Here is a 14,877-nt window from a genome sequence, read left to right as displayed (position 1 = left end):
GCCAGGGCTGGTTCTCCTCTCTCATCCTCTACTCCTGCACACTGCTGCTGCTGCCACCACCTCCTGTACTCCGCTCCCCCTCCTGTACTCAACTGTCCGGCATATCTTGTGTGAGGAGGAGAGAAGAGAGAGTATGTGATATATGTGAGTATGTGTATATATATATATATATATATGTGTGTGAATAAATTAGCTGTGTGTGTATGCCTATAGGGGAGATTTATCAATTTATCAAACTGGTGTAAAGCAGAATTGTGGAATCAGATTCCACCTTTCATTTTCCAAGGAATCTGTGAAGAATGAAAAGTGGAATCTGATTGGTTGCTAGGGGCAACTAAGCCAATTCTACTTTGCACCAGTTTAATAAATCTCTCCCATAGTGTTGGATTGCAGGGTGTATATATGTATATATATATATATATATATATATATATATATATATATATATATATATATATATTTGTGTGAATGAGTCTGCTGCGTGTGTAGATAAATTAGAGAGAGAGAGAGAGAGAGATTCAGACTGAATGTCTGAATGGGGGGGATTATTTACTAGGGAGTGGGAGTTATCTATCTCCCCCAATGACTTGTTTCAAGTGCAATCCTCACGAAACCATACATTGTAAGGTAACATTAATTGTAATGTACTTAGAATTCACATGCTTAGCTCTGCTACATCTGTACAAAAAATACAAGTTTTAGAACAACGTCATCATTTCACAGAAAGTAGAGCATGCTTTGCATAGTTATTATAAAGAGATATATCCCTTATATTTTAGCAGGGCCTTTTCAAGCACTAGCCTGAGGATACACTCAGCACAATGATAGGATGGGTAGGGGGCACTAGGGGCAACCTGAGACAAGTCAGAAGAAGCACTGCTGCTTGTTAAAGTACTAGCCCACTATCAGGACATGCTGAATGTAGAGGGCAGTAATTGCTGCTATGGCCGAAGGAGGAAAGGAGTGGAGCAGTGTGGGCTTTTCTCTGCAGCCGGGCTGTCATTGTTTTCTCTGGGCTAAACCAGTAAATGCCGCAAGGGGGAGGGGTGGGGGGCTTTTGGCCAAATTACTTAAAACTGCCCTGCGTTTTACTACTAGTCATGTTTAACCCAGTGGTTAAATAACTGAGGTTAAACATGTATAAGGACCTTTACAGGTGACATTACAAAACATGCTGCACTTTATATCACAAAACACAGACCGCATAGAAAAATGATAGTACATGCGGAAAGAAACCTCACAGCACAATTGGAATGAATATGCATGTAGGCATATTCAGTGATGGTTGTACAATATAGTGACAATACCTTTTCGCTCATCATCAAATGATATGAAGTCAGAAACAGTAGAGAAGATAGCATGTATCCAATCATAAGTGTCGTCCACAGCTTCATGTATGATTCTCACTGGGTCGTTCCTCAGCTTGCTTATTGGTCCTCCTGAATATATATGTAAAAAAAAAAAGAAAAGATTAGTTTTTTATCCCTAAACTCAGAAATGTATCCCTGTAACAAATAGCATTCAAGGCATTTCCCAGTAATAACCTGATTTTTCTACTATAACTGCCCTATTCCACCGGACGATTCGCATAATCGTTAACGATTAACGATCTTAAACGACCGCTATTGCGAAAGACCTGAAAACGCTTACTCATTTCCATGGAACGATAATCGTTACTTATAATTCTTCGCTATTTATTCGCTATTGCATTCGTATCTATTGCGAACGACCAACCGATGTCTTGTTCAATGCGAACGATTTGCGAACGTTTTGTGAACGAGCAATGATAGAAATAGGTCCAGGTCTTATAAAGCGATCAACGATTTCTCGTTCGGTCGTTAATCATTAACTGCATTTCAACCGAATGATTATCGTTTAGATTCGAACGATTTAACGATATTCGTCCGGTGGAATAGGGCCCTAAGGGTCCTATTACACAAAACAATTATCAGCGGTACTTGGTTGATCACTGGTCGTTCCAGCTGATGTTTGTTTTGTGTAATAGCTCACGTTGAAAGGCCACGATCAGCCGACATGCACGATATCCGCGGATCGTTGTCCTGATTGGATCTAATGCTGGATTAGGGGTGCATACTGGTAGGAGACATTTAAACTTCCATTTTAGTGGTTTCTTCTAGGTATTTAGGATTATGTGTATGAATATATACACATAGGTTGTTCAGTAACACGGAAATAATTGTGAATATGTATTATAAAATTCCTAAACATTGTGTTAAGTATATTGTCATTCAGATATCATTTTACTCCAAGTCAGCAATAGAAACTAATCTAATCAGATGTTATGTCCTGATATCCTATTGTTTTTTTTATTCCCTATGCAAATTAGGCAGTTTGGTGCAGGGGGTGGGGCTTCTAATCCACCACAGCCGACCTGCCTCTCCTAATTAATATTGGCACTCTGCAGGGACATCACTATGGAGATCATCACTGCAGAGCACCAGAATTAGAATTAGAAGAGGAGAGCCAGACCGGGCGGATCTGTGCTCTAAGGGTTTTTGCCCCACCCCCAGTGCACCAAACTGTCTTATTTGCATAGGGAATACACTACAAACTTAATGAAACTGGTGCTGAGGATTATCATAAGGAAACTACCCTCATTCTCAGTGCCCTGTTCTCTACAATGACATATCAGCAGGTTAGATGTGTGTAATCTACTGTTAGTTTCCCTTTAATAGTAATAAATCTCTTTTAATAAAATGTAAAAGGTTCATTTGAAGTCCTATGTAAAATCACAAATAACACATTATTCGTCCATGCTTCAGAAAATGTATGATATCACAGAATAAAAAAAAGTAAACCAATGTCTGATACATCTGTATAAGTGTAAAATCTACTACTCAATTCTTTATTAATTAATTTTCTCTATTAAAGTGCCTAACTCCACCCTAAATAATGGACTGTATTAACAGGCATATGGTTTCCATCAAAGACCATGCCTCAGTGCAAGTGGACATTCCAGGCCACCCCCCACAGACTTCCAGCAGGCTATGCTAGTCCTTAGTAGACAATAGAATCATTATAAACTATATCAGTCATTTTTAAGCAACGCCATTCTGTTTACCACCATATCTAACTGCAGTGTTGCATCAAACATGCCAAAAATACATATTTGCATTCCCATTATCACAAATGTCCAGTGTAAGCAAGCCAATGCAAACGAGGAAGATGCACAATCAATTTTTAGTTGATTGCAAAATCCAGGGGTCCTCATCTTCACAAAAATAATTTCCTAACTACAACTTTATATAGGAAAACTATAACTTTAGTAAGGAATAAAAAATCTAGTTAGGGGCATGGAGTATTTAGAGGAATTATTTGACTTCTTGCTTGTAATTCTGCCGAGGAACTGGACACATATTGGCAGGTTTTAACATTTTGCTATTTCGGACTGCTCCAGTAGAAGAGAATTAAAGGGGTACTCTGGTGATTTTTTTATTATATTATTATTATTATTATTATTATTTATTTTTTTCCAAATCAACTATTGTTAGAAAGTTATGCAGAGTTGTCAACTGATTTTATAAAAAAAAAAAGAAGAAAGAAGTCTGACGCAGTTGATAGCAGCTGATAGGTACTGGAAGGCTTGGGTGTTTAAATAAAAGGCATTTACTATTCTGTATCACTTTCTGACACCAGTTGATGTAAAAACATTTTTTTTTTTTAAATCTCCGGAGGTCTCAATAAAAAATTTCGTCCCGTTAGATGACTGAAGCCTACAGACAACATTATATGCACAATTGTTTGTATCCTCTGAACACCCCTTCTACCGAAAAAGCTTTTCTAACTTTATTTTTGTCTTTATTATTTGTGTAGTATTGTTTTGTTCATACAAAATCTGTTCATATGTATAGACTACATATTCTGATCCATGACTTTAACTGTAGCCTGCCTATGAAAGGGGTAAATTTATGCAAAACTAGAGGTTGGCTGGAATTATACATAAATGTTTGCCTTGATCATTAACATAATTGTAGATATACTGCAACGTTTACTTTATAAATCAGCTTTATTACAGCTTTATATTAGCATTAAGCATAGTTATATAGTAGCATTTAGTAACTGAAATCTTATCTTGCCATTTACCATTTGTGCTGCAGTCTTATCTGCCTGAATTTACTGAGTAATTGATGTAAATATGCAACAAGTTCCCTGAATAATGCAACGTCAAGTGTCTCTTCTAAGTTTCCTTTTCCATTCTAAAACGGAAAATCTCTTTTTCATCCCATAATGACAGTTTCATGCATGACATAAACTGATCCATAAGTGACATTAATAAAGCAGTGAATATGCCATATAGCAGCCTGCTCATAAATAATACCCCACTTCTGGCTTTCCTAACACTATATTATCATCCAATGTTATGATTTATCCCTGAACACAAGCTCATTCGGGAGGCAAAACCATGCTCAAACAACATGCAAAGAGATGTAGAATGGTCCTTGCCTAGAGGGCTTTCAGCTCCCTTCAAAGCATTGCCAGCAACAGGCTGGTGAGATCCTATTAGGACAAAGCAAGTGTAAGTAGGAATAGAAGAGAACAGCTACAGGTTCAGTATATGGTACCATACATACAGTAGACAGCATGAAAACTGTTAGCTAATAGCAGAAACCCCGGACACAAAACACTTTAGCTCTTGTAATGGAAGTTAAGTGACTATTATTTTGTGCGGCTGAAGCATTCAGTGAACCATATGTTTAGTCTATGTTAGTATTAAAGCAACAAAAGACACCTGTGCTAGGAAAGGTAGGCTGTCTATTGATGGACTTGCTAATATTGTACCCTGACAGCAGAATAATGGTAACCTTTCAGCAGCTAATGATTTCATTTATCAATGCTGACCCAATTAGCAGGTGAAGGACCAGTACAGAAAGCAAACTTTCCTGAAGTCCTAGCGTCCTAGTCCTAGTCTAAGAGAGTGTCTGCATCACTAAATATAGTGATGGACTGTGATCTAGTGTAATATAAAGAGACAGGAAATATACTGACTAGAGGTACACTTGTAATTATATCCGACAGAACATGTTCCGTTATAGAACAGCTCTAGACTAGTCTGCTATTACCTACGAGTGGAGGATTATTGTTTGTCAGCATACACTGTTATGTTAGGCAATTGCATAACTGACAATTCCGTTACACTCTAGCGCTGTTCCATAGGCAGACCACAGCCTAACGGATTCAAAGGGGATCTGTCACTAGGATCATATTGCCTTAAAGCCAAGGTACCAGTAGGAGTAGTGCCCCCAGCGTAGCAATATCCCCTTCCCCTCTGTGACGCTACGTTATTAGAGTCGAGCATGGCCCAGTCACCGAGGGGAAGGGATATTGTTACAGTGGGGGCTCTGGGCCCACCTACAGTGGAAAGAGCAGGCCAGTGCACAAGAAAATGGTGCAGAGTGGGGGAACCAGGTGGCATTTTGAAAAAAGGACTGCTCCTAATGAAACATTCGCTTTAAATGCAGGCAGCATAAACTAGTGACAGAAACACTGAACTGATTGGAGTATTACTTACATCATTTTTTTTCAGTCGTTCTCCTGATATGCAGGAGAATGAGTTTTGTACCACACCACTACCTCTGCCCTTCAGCTTCTGATTGACAGCTATCTGCCCATAGACAGTATAAATAGACAACAGCCAATCAGTGGCTGGTGGGCTGAGTGGGCATCATTATCCAGGAATAATGGCTGTTGTTTATTTACGGACATTATTATGAAACAATGGCCGGTATTTGGCCTCCAAATGACAGCTGTTCATAAACACGGCCATTATTGTGTTGTATTGGGGCATTTTTCTATCATATATATTGAGGCATTTTTTAAACTAAAGGAATTCATTTTTATGCAGTGTTCCTACCAGTCACTATATATATATATATATATATATATATATACTATACTACTAGTATATATATATATATATATATATATATATATACTATAGATCACGGTGCTGGCTGGTAGATAGGGAGGACTTTGTTGTAGGACTGAGGAACTTGAGGAAGTGCTACCAGGCATTTGGAGTCTTATCGGCCACGCAGTGATACACTGGGAAAAAAATATGCAAATTTTCTCTCCTCCAGAAGAAAAAGATCTTGCTTTCTTGAGTAAAACATATTGGAGGTAACAACCCTGAAAGTCACTGCATGGTCTATAAGACTCCACAGACAAGGTTGACACTCTTCTCAAGGAGAAACACCACACTAAGCAGTCAGAGGAAGTAATCCTGCTCTGATCACATTTCTGCTTCTAACATTTCTTTCACTTCTTGAGCCAAATCAGCATTGGCAACATGAACTAAGCCGAGTGGCCATACTACTTCAGCACTAACTATAAAAATAAAGCAAAGTGGAGTTGGTCATTAGACATTACGTAGTGTCTCAGTACGGCGTATTTTGTGTGGTGCGATGAAAGTTCACCTGATTAACCCCTTAAGGACAGAGCCTGAAATGGCCTTAATGACAGAGACAAATTTTATGAATATGACCAGTGTCACTTTATTCATTAATAACTTCGGGATGCTTTTACCTATCCGGCTGATTCTGAGATTGTTTTCTCGTGACATATTGTACTTTACATTTCTGGTAAATTGGAGTCGATAATCATAACAAATCTTTATGAAAAAAACCCAAATAATGTGAAAAAATGTGAAAAACTGCATTTTTCCAACTTTGAAACTTCTTTGCGTATACAGAAAGTGGTTATACCACATAAATTATATATTAAATAGCATTAGCAACATGTCTACTTTATGTTGGCGGCATTTATTAAACGATCTTTAATTTTTTTTAGACAATAGGAAGCTTAAAACATTAGCAGCAAATTTCCAAATTTTCAGTAAAATTTCAAAATCAGATATTTTTAGGGACCTGTTCAGGTTTAAAGTGTATTTGAGGGGCCTGTATGTTAGAAAGCCCCACAAAGCACCCCATTTCAGAAACTGCACCCCCCACACTCTGCAAAAGCATATCCATAAAGTGTTTTAACCCTTTAGGGGAGTCACAGAAATAAAAGCTAAGTGTGTAAGAAATTTGAAAATTTTAATTTTCTGTGCAGAGATTTTATTGTAAACCAATATTTTTCATAATTATAAACCTATTACCAGAGAAATGCACCCCAATAATTATTGCCCCGTTTCTGCAGTTTATAGAAATACCCCATATGTGGCCCTATTGCGCTATTTGACGCAACCACAAGCCTCAGATACAAAGGAGCGCCTAGTGAATTTCAACGCCTCCGTTATATTTGGTCATTTCTGACTGTACCACTTCAGGTTGGCAGAGGCTCTGGGGTGCCAAAACCTAAAAAACACCCCTAAAGGGACACCATTTAGAAAACTACACCCCTCAAGGAATGTAACAAGGGGTGCGGTGAGCATTTGGACCCCACAGGTGCTTCACAGATTTTCCGAACAATATGGCGTGAAAAAAGAAAAATGTATTTTTTACACTAAAACGTTGTTCTAGCCTTCAATTTTTCATTTTCTTAAAGGGATAAGAGGAAAAAAAAGACACAAAATGTGTAGCGCAGTTTCTCCCGAGTACGGAAATACCCCACATGTGGCGATAAAGTGCCAAGGGGGCGCAGGACGAGCCTCCAAAGGGAAGGAGCGCCAATTGGCTTTTGGAAGCTGAATTTCACTGGAAAGGATTTCAAGGGCCATGTCGCATTTACAGAGCCCTCGTGCTGCCAAGACACTGGAAACCCCCCACAAGTGACCCCATTCTGGAAACTACACCCCTCAAGGAATCTAACAAGGGGCACAGTGAGCATATGGACCCCACTGGTGACGGGCACAAATGTGGAACAATGTGACGTAAAAGTAAAAAATTTCATTTTTTCACTTTCATGGCACAAATGTGCCCGTCATCAAGGGGTCCATATCCTCACTGCACCCCTTGTTAGATTCCTTGAGGGGTGCAGTTTCCAGAATGGGGTCACTTGTGGGGGGTTTCCAGTGTTTTGGCAGCACGTGGGCTCTGTAAATGCGACATGGCGTTCATCATCCATTCTAGCCAAATCCAACCTCCAAAATCCAAATGGCGCTCCTTCCCTTTGGAGGCTTGCCCTGCACCCACATGGCGCTTTATGTCCACATGTGGGGTATTTACGGACTCGGGGGAAATTGCTCTACACATATTGTGTGTTTTTTTCTCTTTTAACCCCTTGTGAAAATGATAAATTCAAGGCTAAACCAACATTATAGTGTAAAAAATGTAATATTTCATTTTCACGCCACATTGTTCCACATTTGTGCCCGTCACCAGTGGGGTCCATATGCTCACTACACCCCTTGTTACATTCCTTGAGGGGTGTAGTTTCCATAATGGGGTCACTTGTGGGGGGGTTCAACTGTCTTGGCAACACAGAGGCCTTTTGAATGCAACATGGCCCCTTAAAATCCATTCCATCCAAATCCAGCCTTCAAAAACGAAATGGCGCTCCTTCCCTTCGGAGGCTTACCCTGCACCCGAATGGCGCTTTATGTACACAAGTGGGGTATTTCCGTACTCAGGGGAAATTGCTCTACACATTTAGTGGTTTTTTTTATCTTTTAGCCCCTGACAAGATTAATGATTTAGAGTAAAAATTTTACAAAAATTACACTAAATGTTGGTCTAGCCTTGATTTTTTCCATTTCCACAAGGGGTTAAAAAAGAAAATTAACACAAAACGTGTAGGGTAGTTTCCCCTGATTACGAAAATACCCCATATGTGGGCATAATGTGCCATATGGGCACAGGGCAAGCCACCAAAGGGATAGAGCGCCATTTAGAGGCTGGAATGGAGGATGGAGGCCATGTCGCAATTACAAAGCTCCTGTGCTGCCAGGTCAGTAGAAACCCCCGACAAGTGACCCCATTCTGGAAACTACACCCCATAAGGAATCTAACAAGGGGTGCAGTGAGCATATGGACCCCACTGGTGACAGGCACTTACGTAGAACATGTGCCGAGAAAATAAAAAATACCATTTTTTTCATTTTCACGTCCCAAATGTGGCCGTCACCAGGGGGCCATATCCCCGCTGCCCCCCTTGTTAGATTCCTTATCGGGTGTAGTTTCCAGAATGGGGTCACTTGTGGGAAGTTTCTACTGTCCTGGCCGCACAGAGGCTTTGTAATTGCATCATGGCATCCTCTAATGGGAATGGCGGCCATACCTATTTAGCTGGGAAAAAGGGACAATTCTAATTTATTTGGGGGTATTAGGCCAATTATTAGTTTATAAGGTTGGAAATGACAGGTGTCCATCAAATTCAACCTGTGTTGATCCAGAGGAAGGCAAAAACCCCTCGTGAGGCAGACGACAGTAGCCTCATCACAGGGGAAAAATTCCTTCCCGACTCCATAATGGCGATCAGAATAATCCCCGGATCAACGTGACCCCTGAAATAGGAATAAGGGACAGAATTTAGATAATGTAGAACCCCAGTGACGTGTGGTGCACCTTGGAGCGATCCAGTATGCAGAGGCCGGGGGGATCAGGACAGGTGTCACACTGGAAAATGGCGTCCTTCCTGATCCCTCTGTTACGCCACACTCTGCACTTCTTCTGGGGTCTCCCTTTCTCCAGTGTGGGGGACGTCACCTGGAAAATGTTGTCCTGGTGTGATACGGGGTCCCTCATATCCAGAAGTGCTGGGTCCGCTCCATGGCTGCTAAATATTAGGGCGCTATTACTACTTCTGATATGTTCGGATCGTGCCGCAAGCTACAGGGCAGCGAGGGACTGGAAGAGGGGGTGCTGGTATAAAAGTTATCCCCGTACAGGTGGTAACCTTTATCCAGCAGTGGGAAGATCAGTTCCCGGACGATCTTCCCACTAACTCCGAGGATGGGGGGAGGGGGCATCTGGGGCTGGATTCGGCTGTCCCTTCCTTCATACACTCTAAGTGTACATGCACACTGCGGAATCGCGACAGATAACCCTTCGTGCATTCCGCAGTTGGCACCCGCCGGCGGACTGACTCCATTCTATGCACAGGCGGATTCCGCTCTCCGTCCAACGTGTTCATTCTTTGGATGGACGACGGAATCCGCCCGTGCATAACATGGAGTCTATGACACGGGCGGAGACGCGCCCCTGCATCAGTCCGCCGGCGGGTGCCAGCTGCGGAATGCACAAAGGGTTATCCTTCGCCATTCCGCAGTGTGCATGTACCCTAAATCTGTAAGTGTACCCTGAGGTACGCTCACACAGTTTGTACAATTTCACACCATACCGTCATCTCTTATTGGGACGGTACTGGCGGAAAAGACGTGTCTGGGGGGCAGCGTACGCTATGCTACTCCCAGACACGTCACTGGATGATGAGGATGAATGGAGGAAAGAAGGATCCCCCCCATTCATCCTCACTGGCTGTTTCGGTGTCGGAGGCAATAATAACGTATCCCTCTGACGCCGAAAACACCCTGGGGGCCATCTTTATATGGGGATTGGTATATGGGGTATGTAGTGGTGTAGTGTCAAACTTTATTCAATGTAGTGTGGTGTAATGTAGTGTTTTTTACGTGTTTTTTTTACAGTAAGTATAAAAAAAACCTACGCCAACAAAGGAGTTGCGGATAAATGCCGCACTTATAAGCAGACCGTGGCAGTAGAATATAGAAAAAAAACACCCTACGCCAAAAAGGAGGAGTTGCTGATTAGCAGCGCACTTTCGTGCGATACTGATCAACACTCAGCGGCGATAGGGTGCGGAAAATAGAAAAAAAAAAATTTGGGAAAAAAAATAAAAAAAATTTTATATTCTGAATATCCCTGTAGCTGCTGATAAGTGTATTACACTTATCAGCCGCTAGGGGGCAGCAGAGCGCAAATTCCGGAAAATGACGAGGCTGGAGCCGAAAATAGCCGAAAGAAGACGACGAGGACCGCCGGAAAGACCCGAAGACCGAACGGAATGACGGAGGACGCCGCGAACCCGGAAGCCGCCGATCAGGAGCCCGGGACAGGTGAGTAATGTACAAATACCTGCTCTGGACCCCTCCGCTACCTAGCTGAGGGGTCCAGGGCAGGTATTTACTATTTTGTGGGACTCTGATCGCCGTGCCACCGGCCCGATCGCCGTGAACGGCCGGCCGGCCGTTCACGGCGATCGGGCCGGTGGCACGGCGATCAACATTACTTTTTACAGTAATGGCGGTCGGTGCCGTCCTCGGACAGCACCGACCGCCATTTTTTTTCCGGGTCATCGGGTCACCGATGACCCGGAAAGGTTCCGATCGCCGCTATTGGCTGATCTGAATTGATCAGCCTATAGCAGCGATCGTAAGCACGGGGGGTGTTAACCACCCCCCGTGCCGAGAAGCTATGATGGCCTGCTATGATTTATAGCAGGCCATCTTCCCCGACCGCTGTGTGTGAACACGCAGCGATCGGGGAAACATCGGGCGTAAATTTACGCCCTGATGCGCTAAGTACCAGGGCGCCAGGGCGTAAGTTTACGCCCGATGTCGTTAAGGGGTTAAGTTATACTTTAAGTATAATGTACGGTAAAGTTCATTTGCATATTTCTGTCATTGTAGATGATAGTCAAGGATTTGAACCCAAGCACATTTATACATCTACTATTTGTTGCCAGCTCTGGTTGACATAATTAGGACCTTTAACTTGCTAGATTAGTCTAGAACTTTCCAGAAAATGGGGATAACCCTCTGGCCTACTCAGTTATACTTTAAAGGGCTAAAGCCAATCACTGCAAGACTTTGGCTAATTTACCCCAAATAGTTTATAAATCCCAGCCCAGCCCAGATACCGACAGCTAACTGGGAGAGTCAGTTGTCAGTCAAATCACTGTGATCACAAACACCTAGTGCTGATCAGCAGGTAGAGTGCAACACTGGACACTGCTACAACCAAGAATAGCAGAGCAAAACATGAAAAGCAGTTTGACTGCTATGGATGCCGAACTGATTTATCATAAAATATACTGAAAAAATAAATAAATTTCTGGGCCAAAATTGAAAAAACAAAACAGCAGTTCTGCACCATCTAAGGTACAGTGGTACCTTGGTTAAAAAGTAACTTGGTTTAAGAGCGTTTTGGTTTAAGAGCTCACAGTTTTTCAAAATTGTGGCTTGGTTTAAGAGCATTGCTTTGGTTTAAGAGCTCCCTGTACTGGGTGGGACTGTGAGTGGAGGAGGGGTATGGTCTGCATAGCGGGGTCTACAGCCCTGTACTCTGACCCAGGAAGTCTCCCTCACCTTCCAAATCATAGCAGATCCACTTCAGGCTGGGGCTTACATCAGGGGACAGGTCTATGAAGGTAATCTCTTCATAGCTGTAACCCCTCTCTCCCTGGACAGAGTGTGCTGCATGTATGTGCCCCCATCTGCCCTGCTCATTCCTTCATGCTCCCTGCAGTCTCTGTCAGCCCTTGTGTTTCCCATCCTCTCCATTACTGTACAGTAACTTATAATATCACATATTCTGCTGTTTCTGAACGTTTGTTTCATCTGTTTTACATGTTATTCAGAATAATAAATCATTATTTTAGGGTGTCTGCATTTCTATGATTTCTTATGGGAAAATGTGCTTTGGTTTAAGAGTGGATTTGGATTACAAGCACAGTCCCGGAACGAGTTATGCTCGTAATCCAAGGCACCACTGTATTTTGTTCCTACTACATTTAGTTCTCAATAAAACTGTTTTGTTATCTTTATTCTGTAGGCCAGTACAATTACAGTGATAGGCAGTTTATATACTTTTGCTCTTTTGTACTAACTTTAAAAAATGTAAACTTTAAAAAAACAATCAAAAAACAAAAACATGATTTTGAATCAACCTATTCTAACTTCTATAATTTCGTAATTTTTTAATTTATATGACATATAACAAATTTTTTGCACTGTGATCCGTAGTTTTTATCGGTATGAGACTGGGGAAGTCAACAATTTTGGTGTTTAGTATTATTTTTTGTTTATGTTGATAACTGTGCTGGATCAATAGTGGTTTATTTTAATTATTCAGACTATTCTGCGGTGATACCATTTTTTTTTTTGTTAATGTTTTTTATTTGTTAAATGGGAAAAATGGGATGATTCCAACTTTTATAAGGTAAAGGTTGTGTTGAACTTTTAAAAAAAATTTCCACAACACTTTTTAAGTCCTCCTAAGGGACTATAATAAGCAATCATTAGATTGCTTATACTGATTAATACTATGCTTCTGATCAATGCTGATCAAAGCTATGCTCCTAAGGCCGCTCTATATACACCACAAAAAGATGCCATAAAAAGGTGTATTACTGGTTAATACTGTCCTTAAAGCAAATGTACCATCAGGTACATTCGCTTTAAGTCTGGCCCATGGATAGAATGGAGCTGGCACGGAGAAGCTGGTGAAGTGTTTTTTTTTTTTTCTACCGCAACCCGATTCCTGTGTACGGCACCGTTCACAGGCACCGGACCGGGGGTGAAGCACTGGAGACGGGCCGTCCCTCCCCCAGTGGGAGGAAACCCCACGCCCCTCTATGATGCGGCCCCATTGACTTTAAAACGCTGTACATGGGAACTGGGCGCGGTTCAAAAAAAAAAACTGCGGCACCAACTACCCCACGCTGGCGTCATTCTATATATGTGAACGGCTTGAAGAGAATGTTGCATTTTTTTGTGTTCTTGTGTGTTTGCAACTTCAGCCATAGTAACGTGCTCCTGCCTAGTGTGAATGGTGTTCTAGGATAGCTGACCAAATTTTTTTTTTTTTCTGTGTTGAAGACAATGTACCTAATTCTCTGTGGAAAAAAAGGGCTTTTTTATAGCATTCACGTGTCTGTTGCCCATAGCAAACCTGCTTTCCTGTCCAAAATTACACTAATAAAATGAAATAGTGAGTAGTTGTTATTGCCAACAATGTTTTTTTCTTTTTCTTTATGCAAGACAGTTCTATACGTTTCTGTACACACGAACAGCTGTTATCTGGAGATCCTCTATGCTCGCTGTAAACCATAGATACAACAGATGCAACTTGTACAAACAGTGGTGAACTGTACACTCAGTGGGAAATAGAAAATCTTTATTTAAAGTGTACCAGTTACCATGAAAACTTTTGACACATCGTAGAGACAGGTAAAAAATGTTGTGTGCTGCCACATGTTTCTCTCCCCTCTCTGTGTCTATGAGATAGCCCCATAGACTTACATTATGAAGCCATCTTGGTCACATGATACAGAGTTGGGAAAGAATGCTGTAAGGCTGGGTTCACACTACGTTTTTGCAATCCGTTTTTTTGGGGGAAAAAACAGATGAAAAGTGGATTGCAAAAACGGATGCAGTTGTGTGCATCCATTTTGATCCGTTTTTCCATTGACTTCCATTATAAAAAAAGCGGATCAAAACGGACCTGTTTTTTTTTTGACAAACACAAAAACGTTGCTGACACTATTTTTTGTCCGTTAAAAAAAACAGATCCGTTTAACGGATTGCAAAAACGCAGTGTGAACCCAGCCTAAGTGTGGACTATTTCCTGCTTATTCTCCTGATCAGTCAGGATCTGAAGACTCAGATCCCAACCGATAAAGGCTTTGGATATGTCTCAATGAATTATCGAAAATGGTGGGGTTTTTTTCCAGTAGACCTTACAGGTCTTTTATATGTAAAATTACGGATCTCCTCAAAAATACGGCACTCCCATAGACTTCTATGGGACAATATGGGACATGGGACATACTAGAGCTTTTTAAACATGGATTAGCAGCTCACAGCAACAAATCAGATATCTCCTACACAATAGGACACTTATTAACTTTCATAGGGCTGTACTTTATCCTTGTAAGCCTTTGATTTAATACAGATCTCTTTTTTTTTTTTTTTAGGGGGGGGGGGGTAAAAAAAGCAAGAGGAAAAACACATGAATGAAT

The 14,877-nt window shown here is 41.4% G+C and overlaps 1 protein-coding gene across 1 annotated transcript in view; it reads right to left on the bottom strand.

The window, feature by feature from the left end:
• Window positions 1–14,877, bottom strand: part of TRDN (triadin) — a 255,364-nt gene that overhangs the window by 148,784 nt on the left and 91,703 nt on the right. The window contains exons 5-6 of the mRNA XM_069974192.1: window positions 4,465–4,518; window positions 1,308–1,439 (exon numbers count right to left, since the gene is read on the bottom strand). Coding sequence (XP_069830293.1) covers window positions 1,308–1,439; window positions 4,465–4,518 — 186 coding nt within the window. The remainder of the gene's footprint in view (window positions 1–1,307; window positions 1,440–4,464; window positions 4,519–14,877) is intronic.

This window comes from Dendropsophus ebraccatus, chromosome 6 (assembly GCF_027789765.1).
Source record: "Dendropsophus ebraccatus isolate aDenEbr1 chromosome 6, aDenEbr1.pat, whole genome shotgun sequence".
Lineage (NCBI taxonomy): Eukaryota > Metazoa > Chordata > Amphibia > Anura > Hylidae > Dendropsophus > Dendropsophus ebraccatus.
Note: the sequence above shows the minus strand (reverse complement) of the source record. Positions and strands in the feature narration are given on the sequence as shown.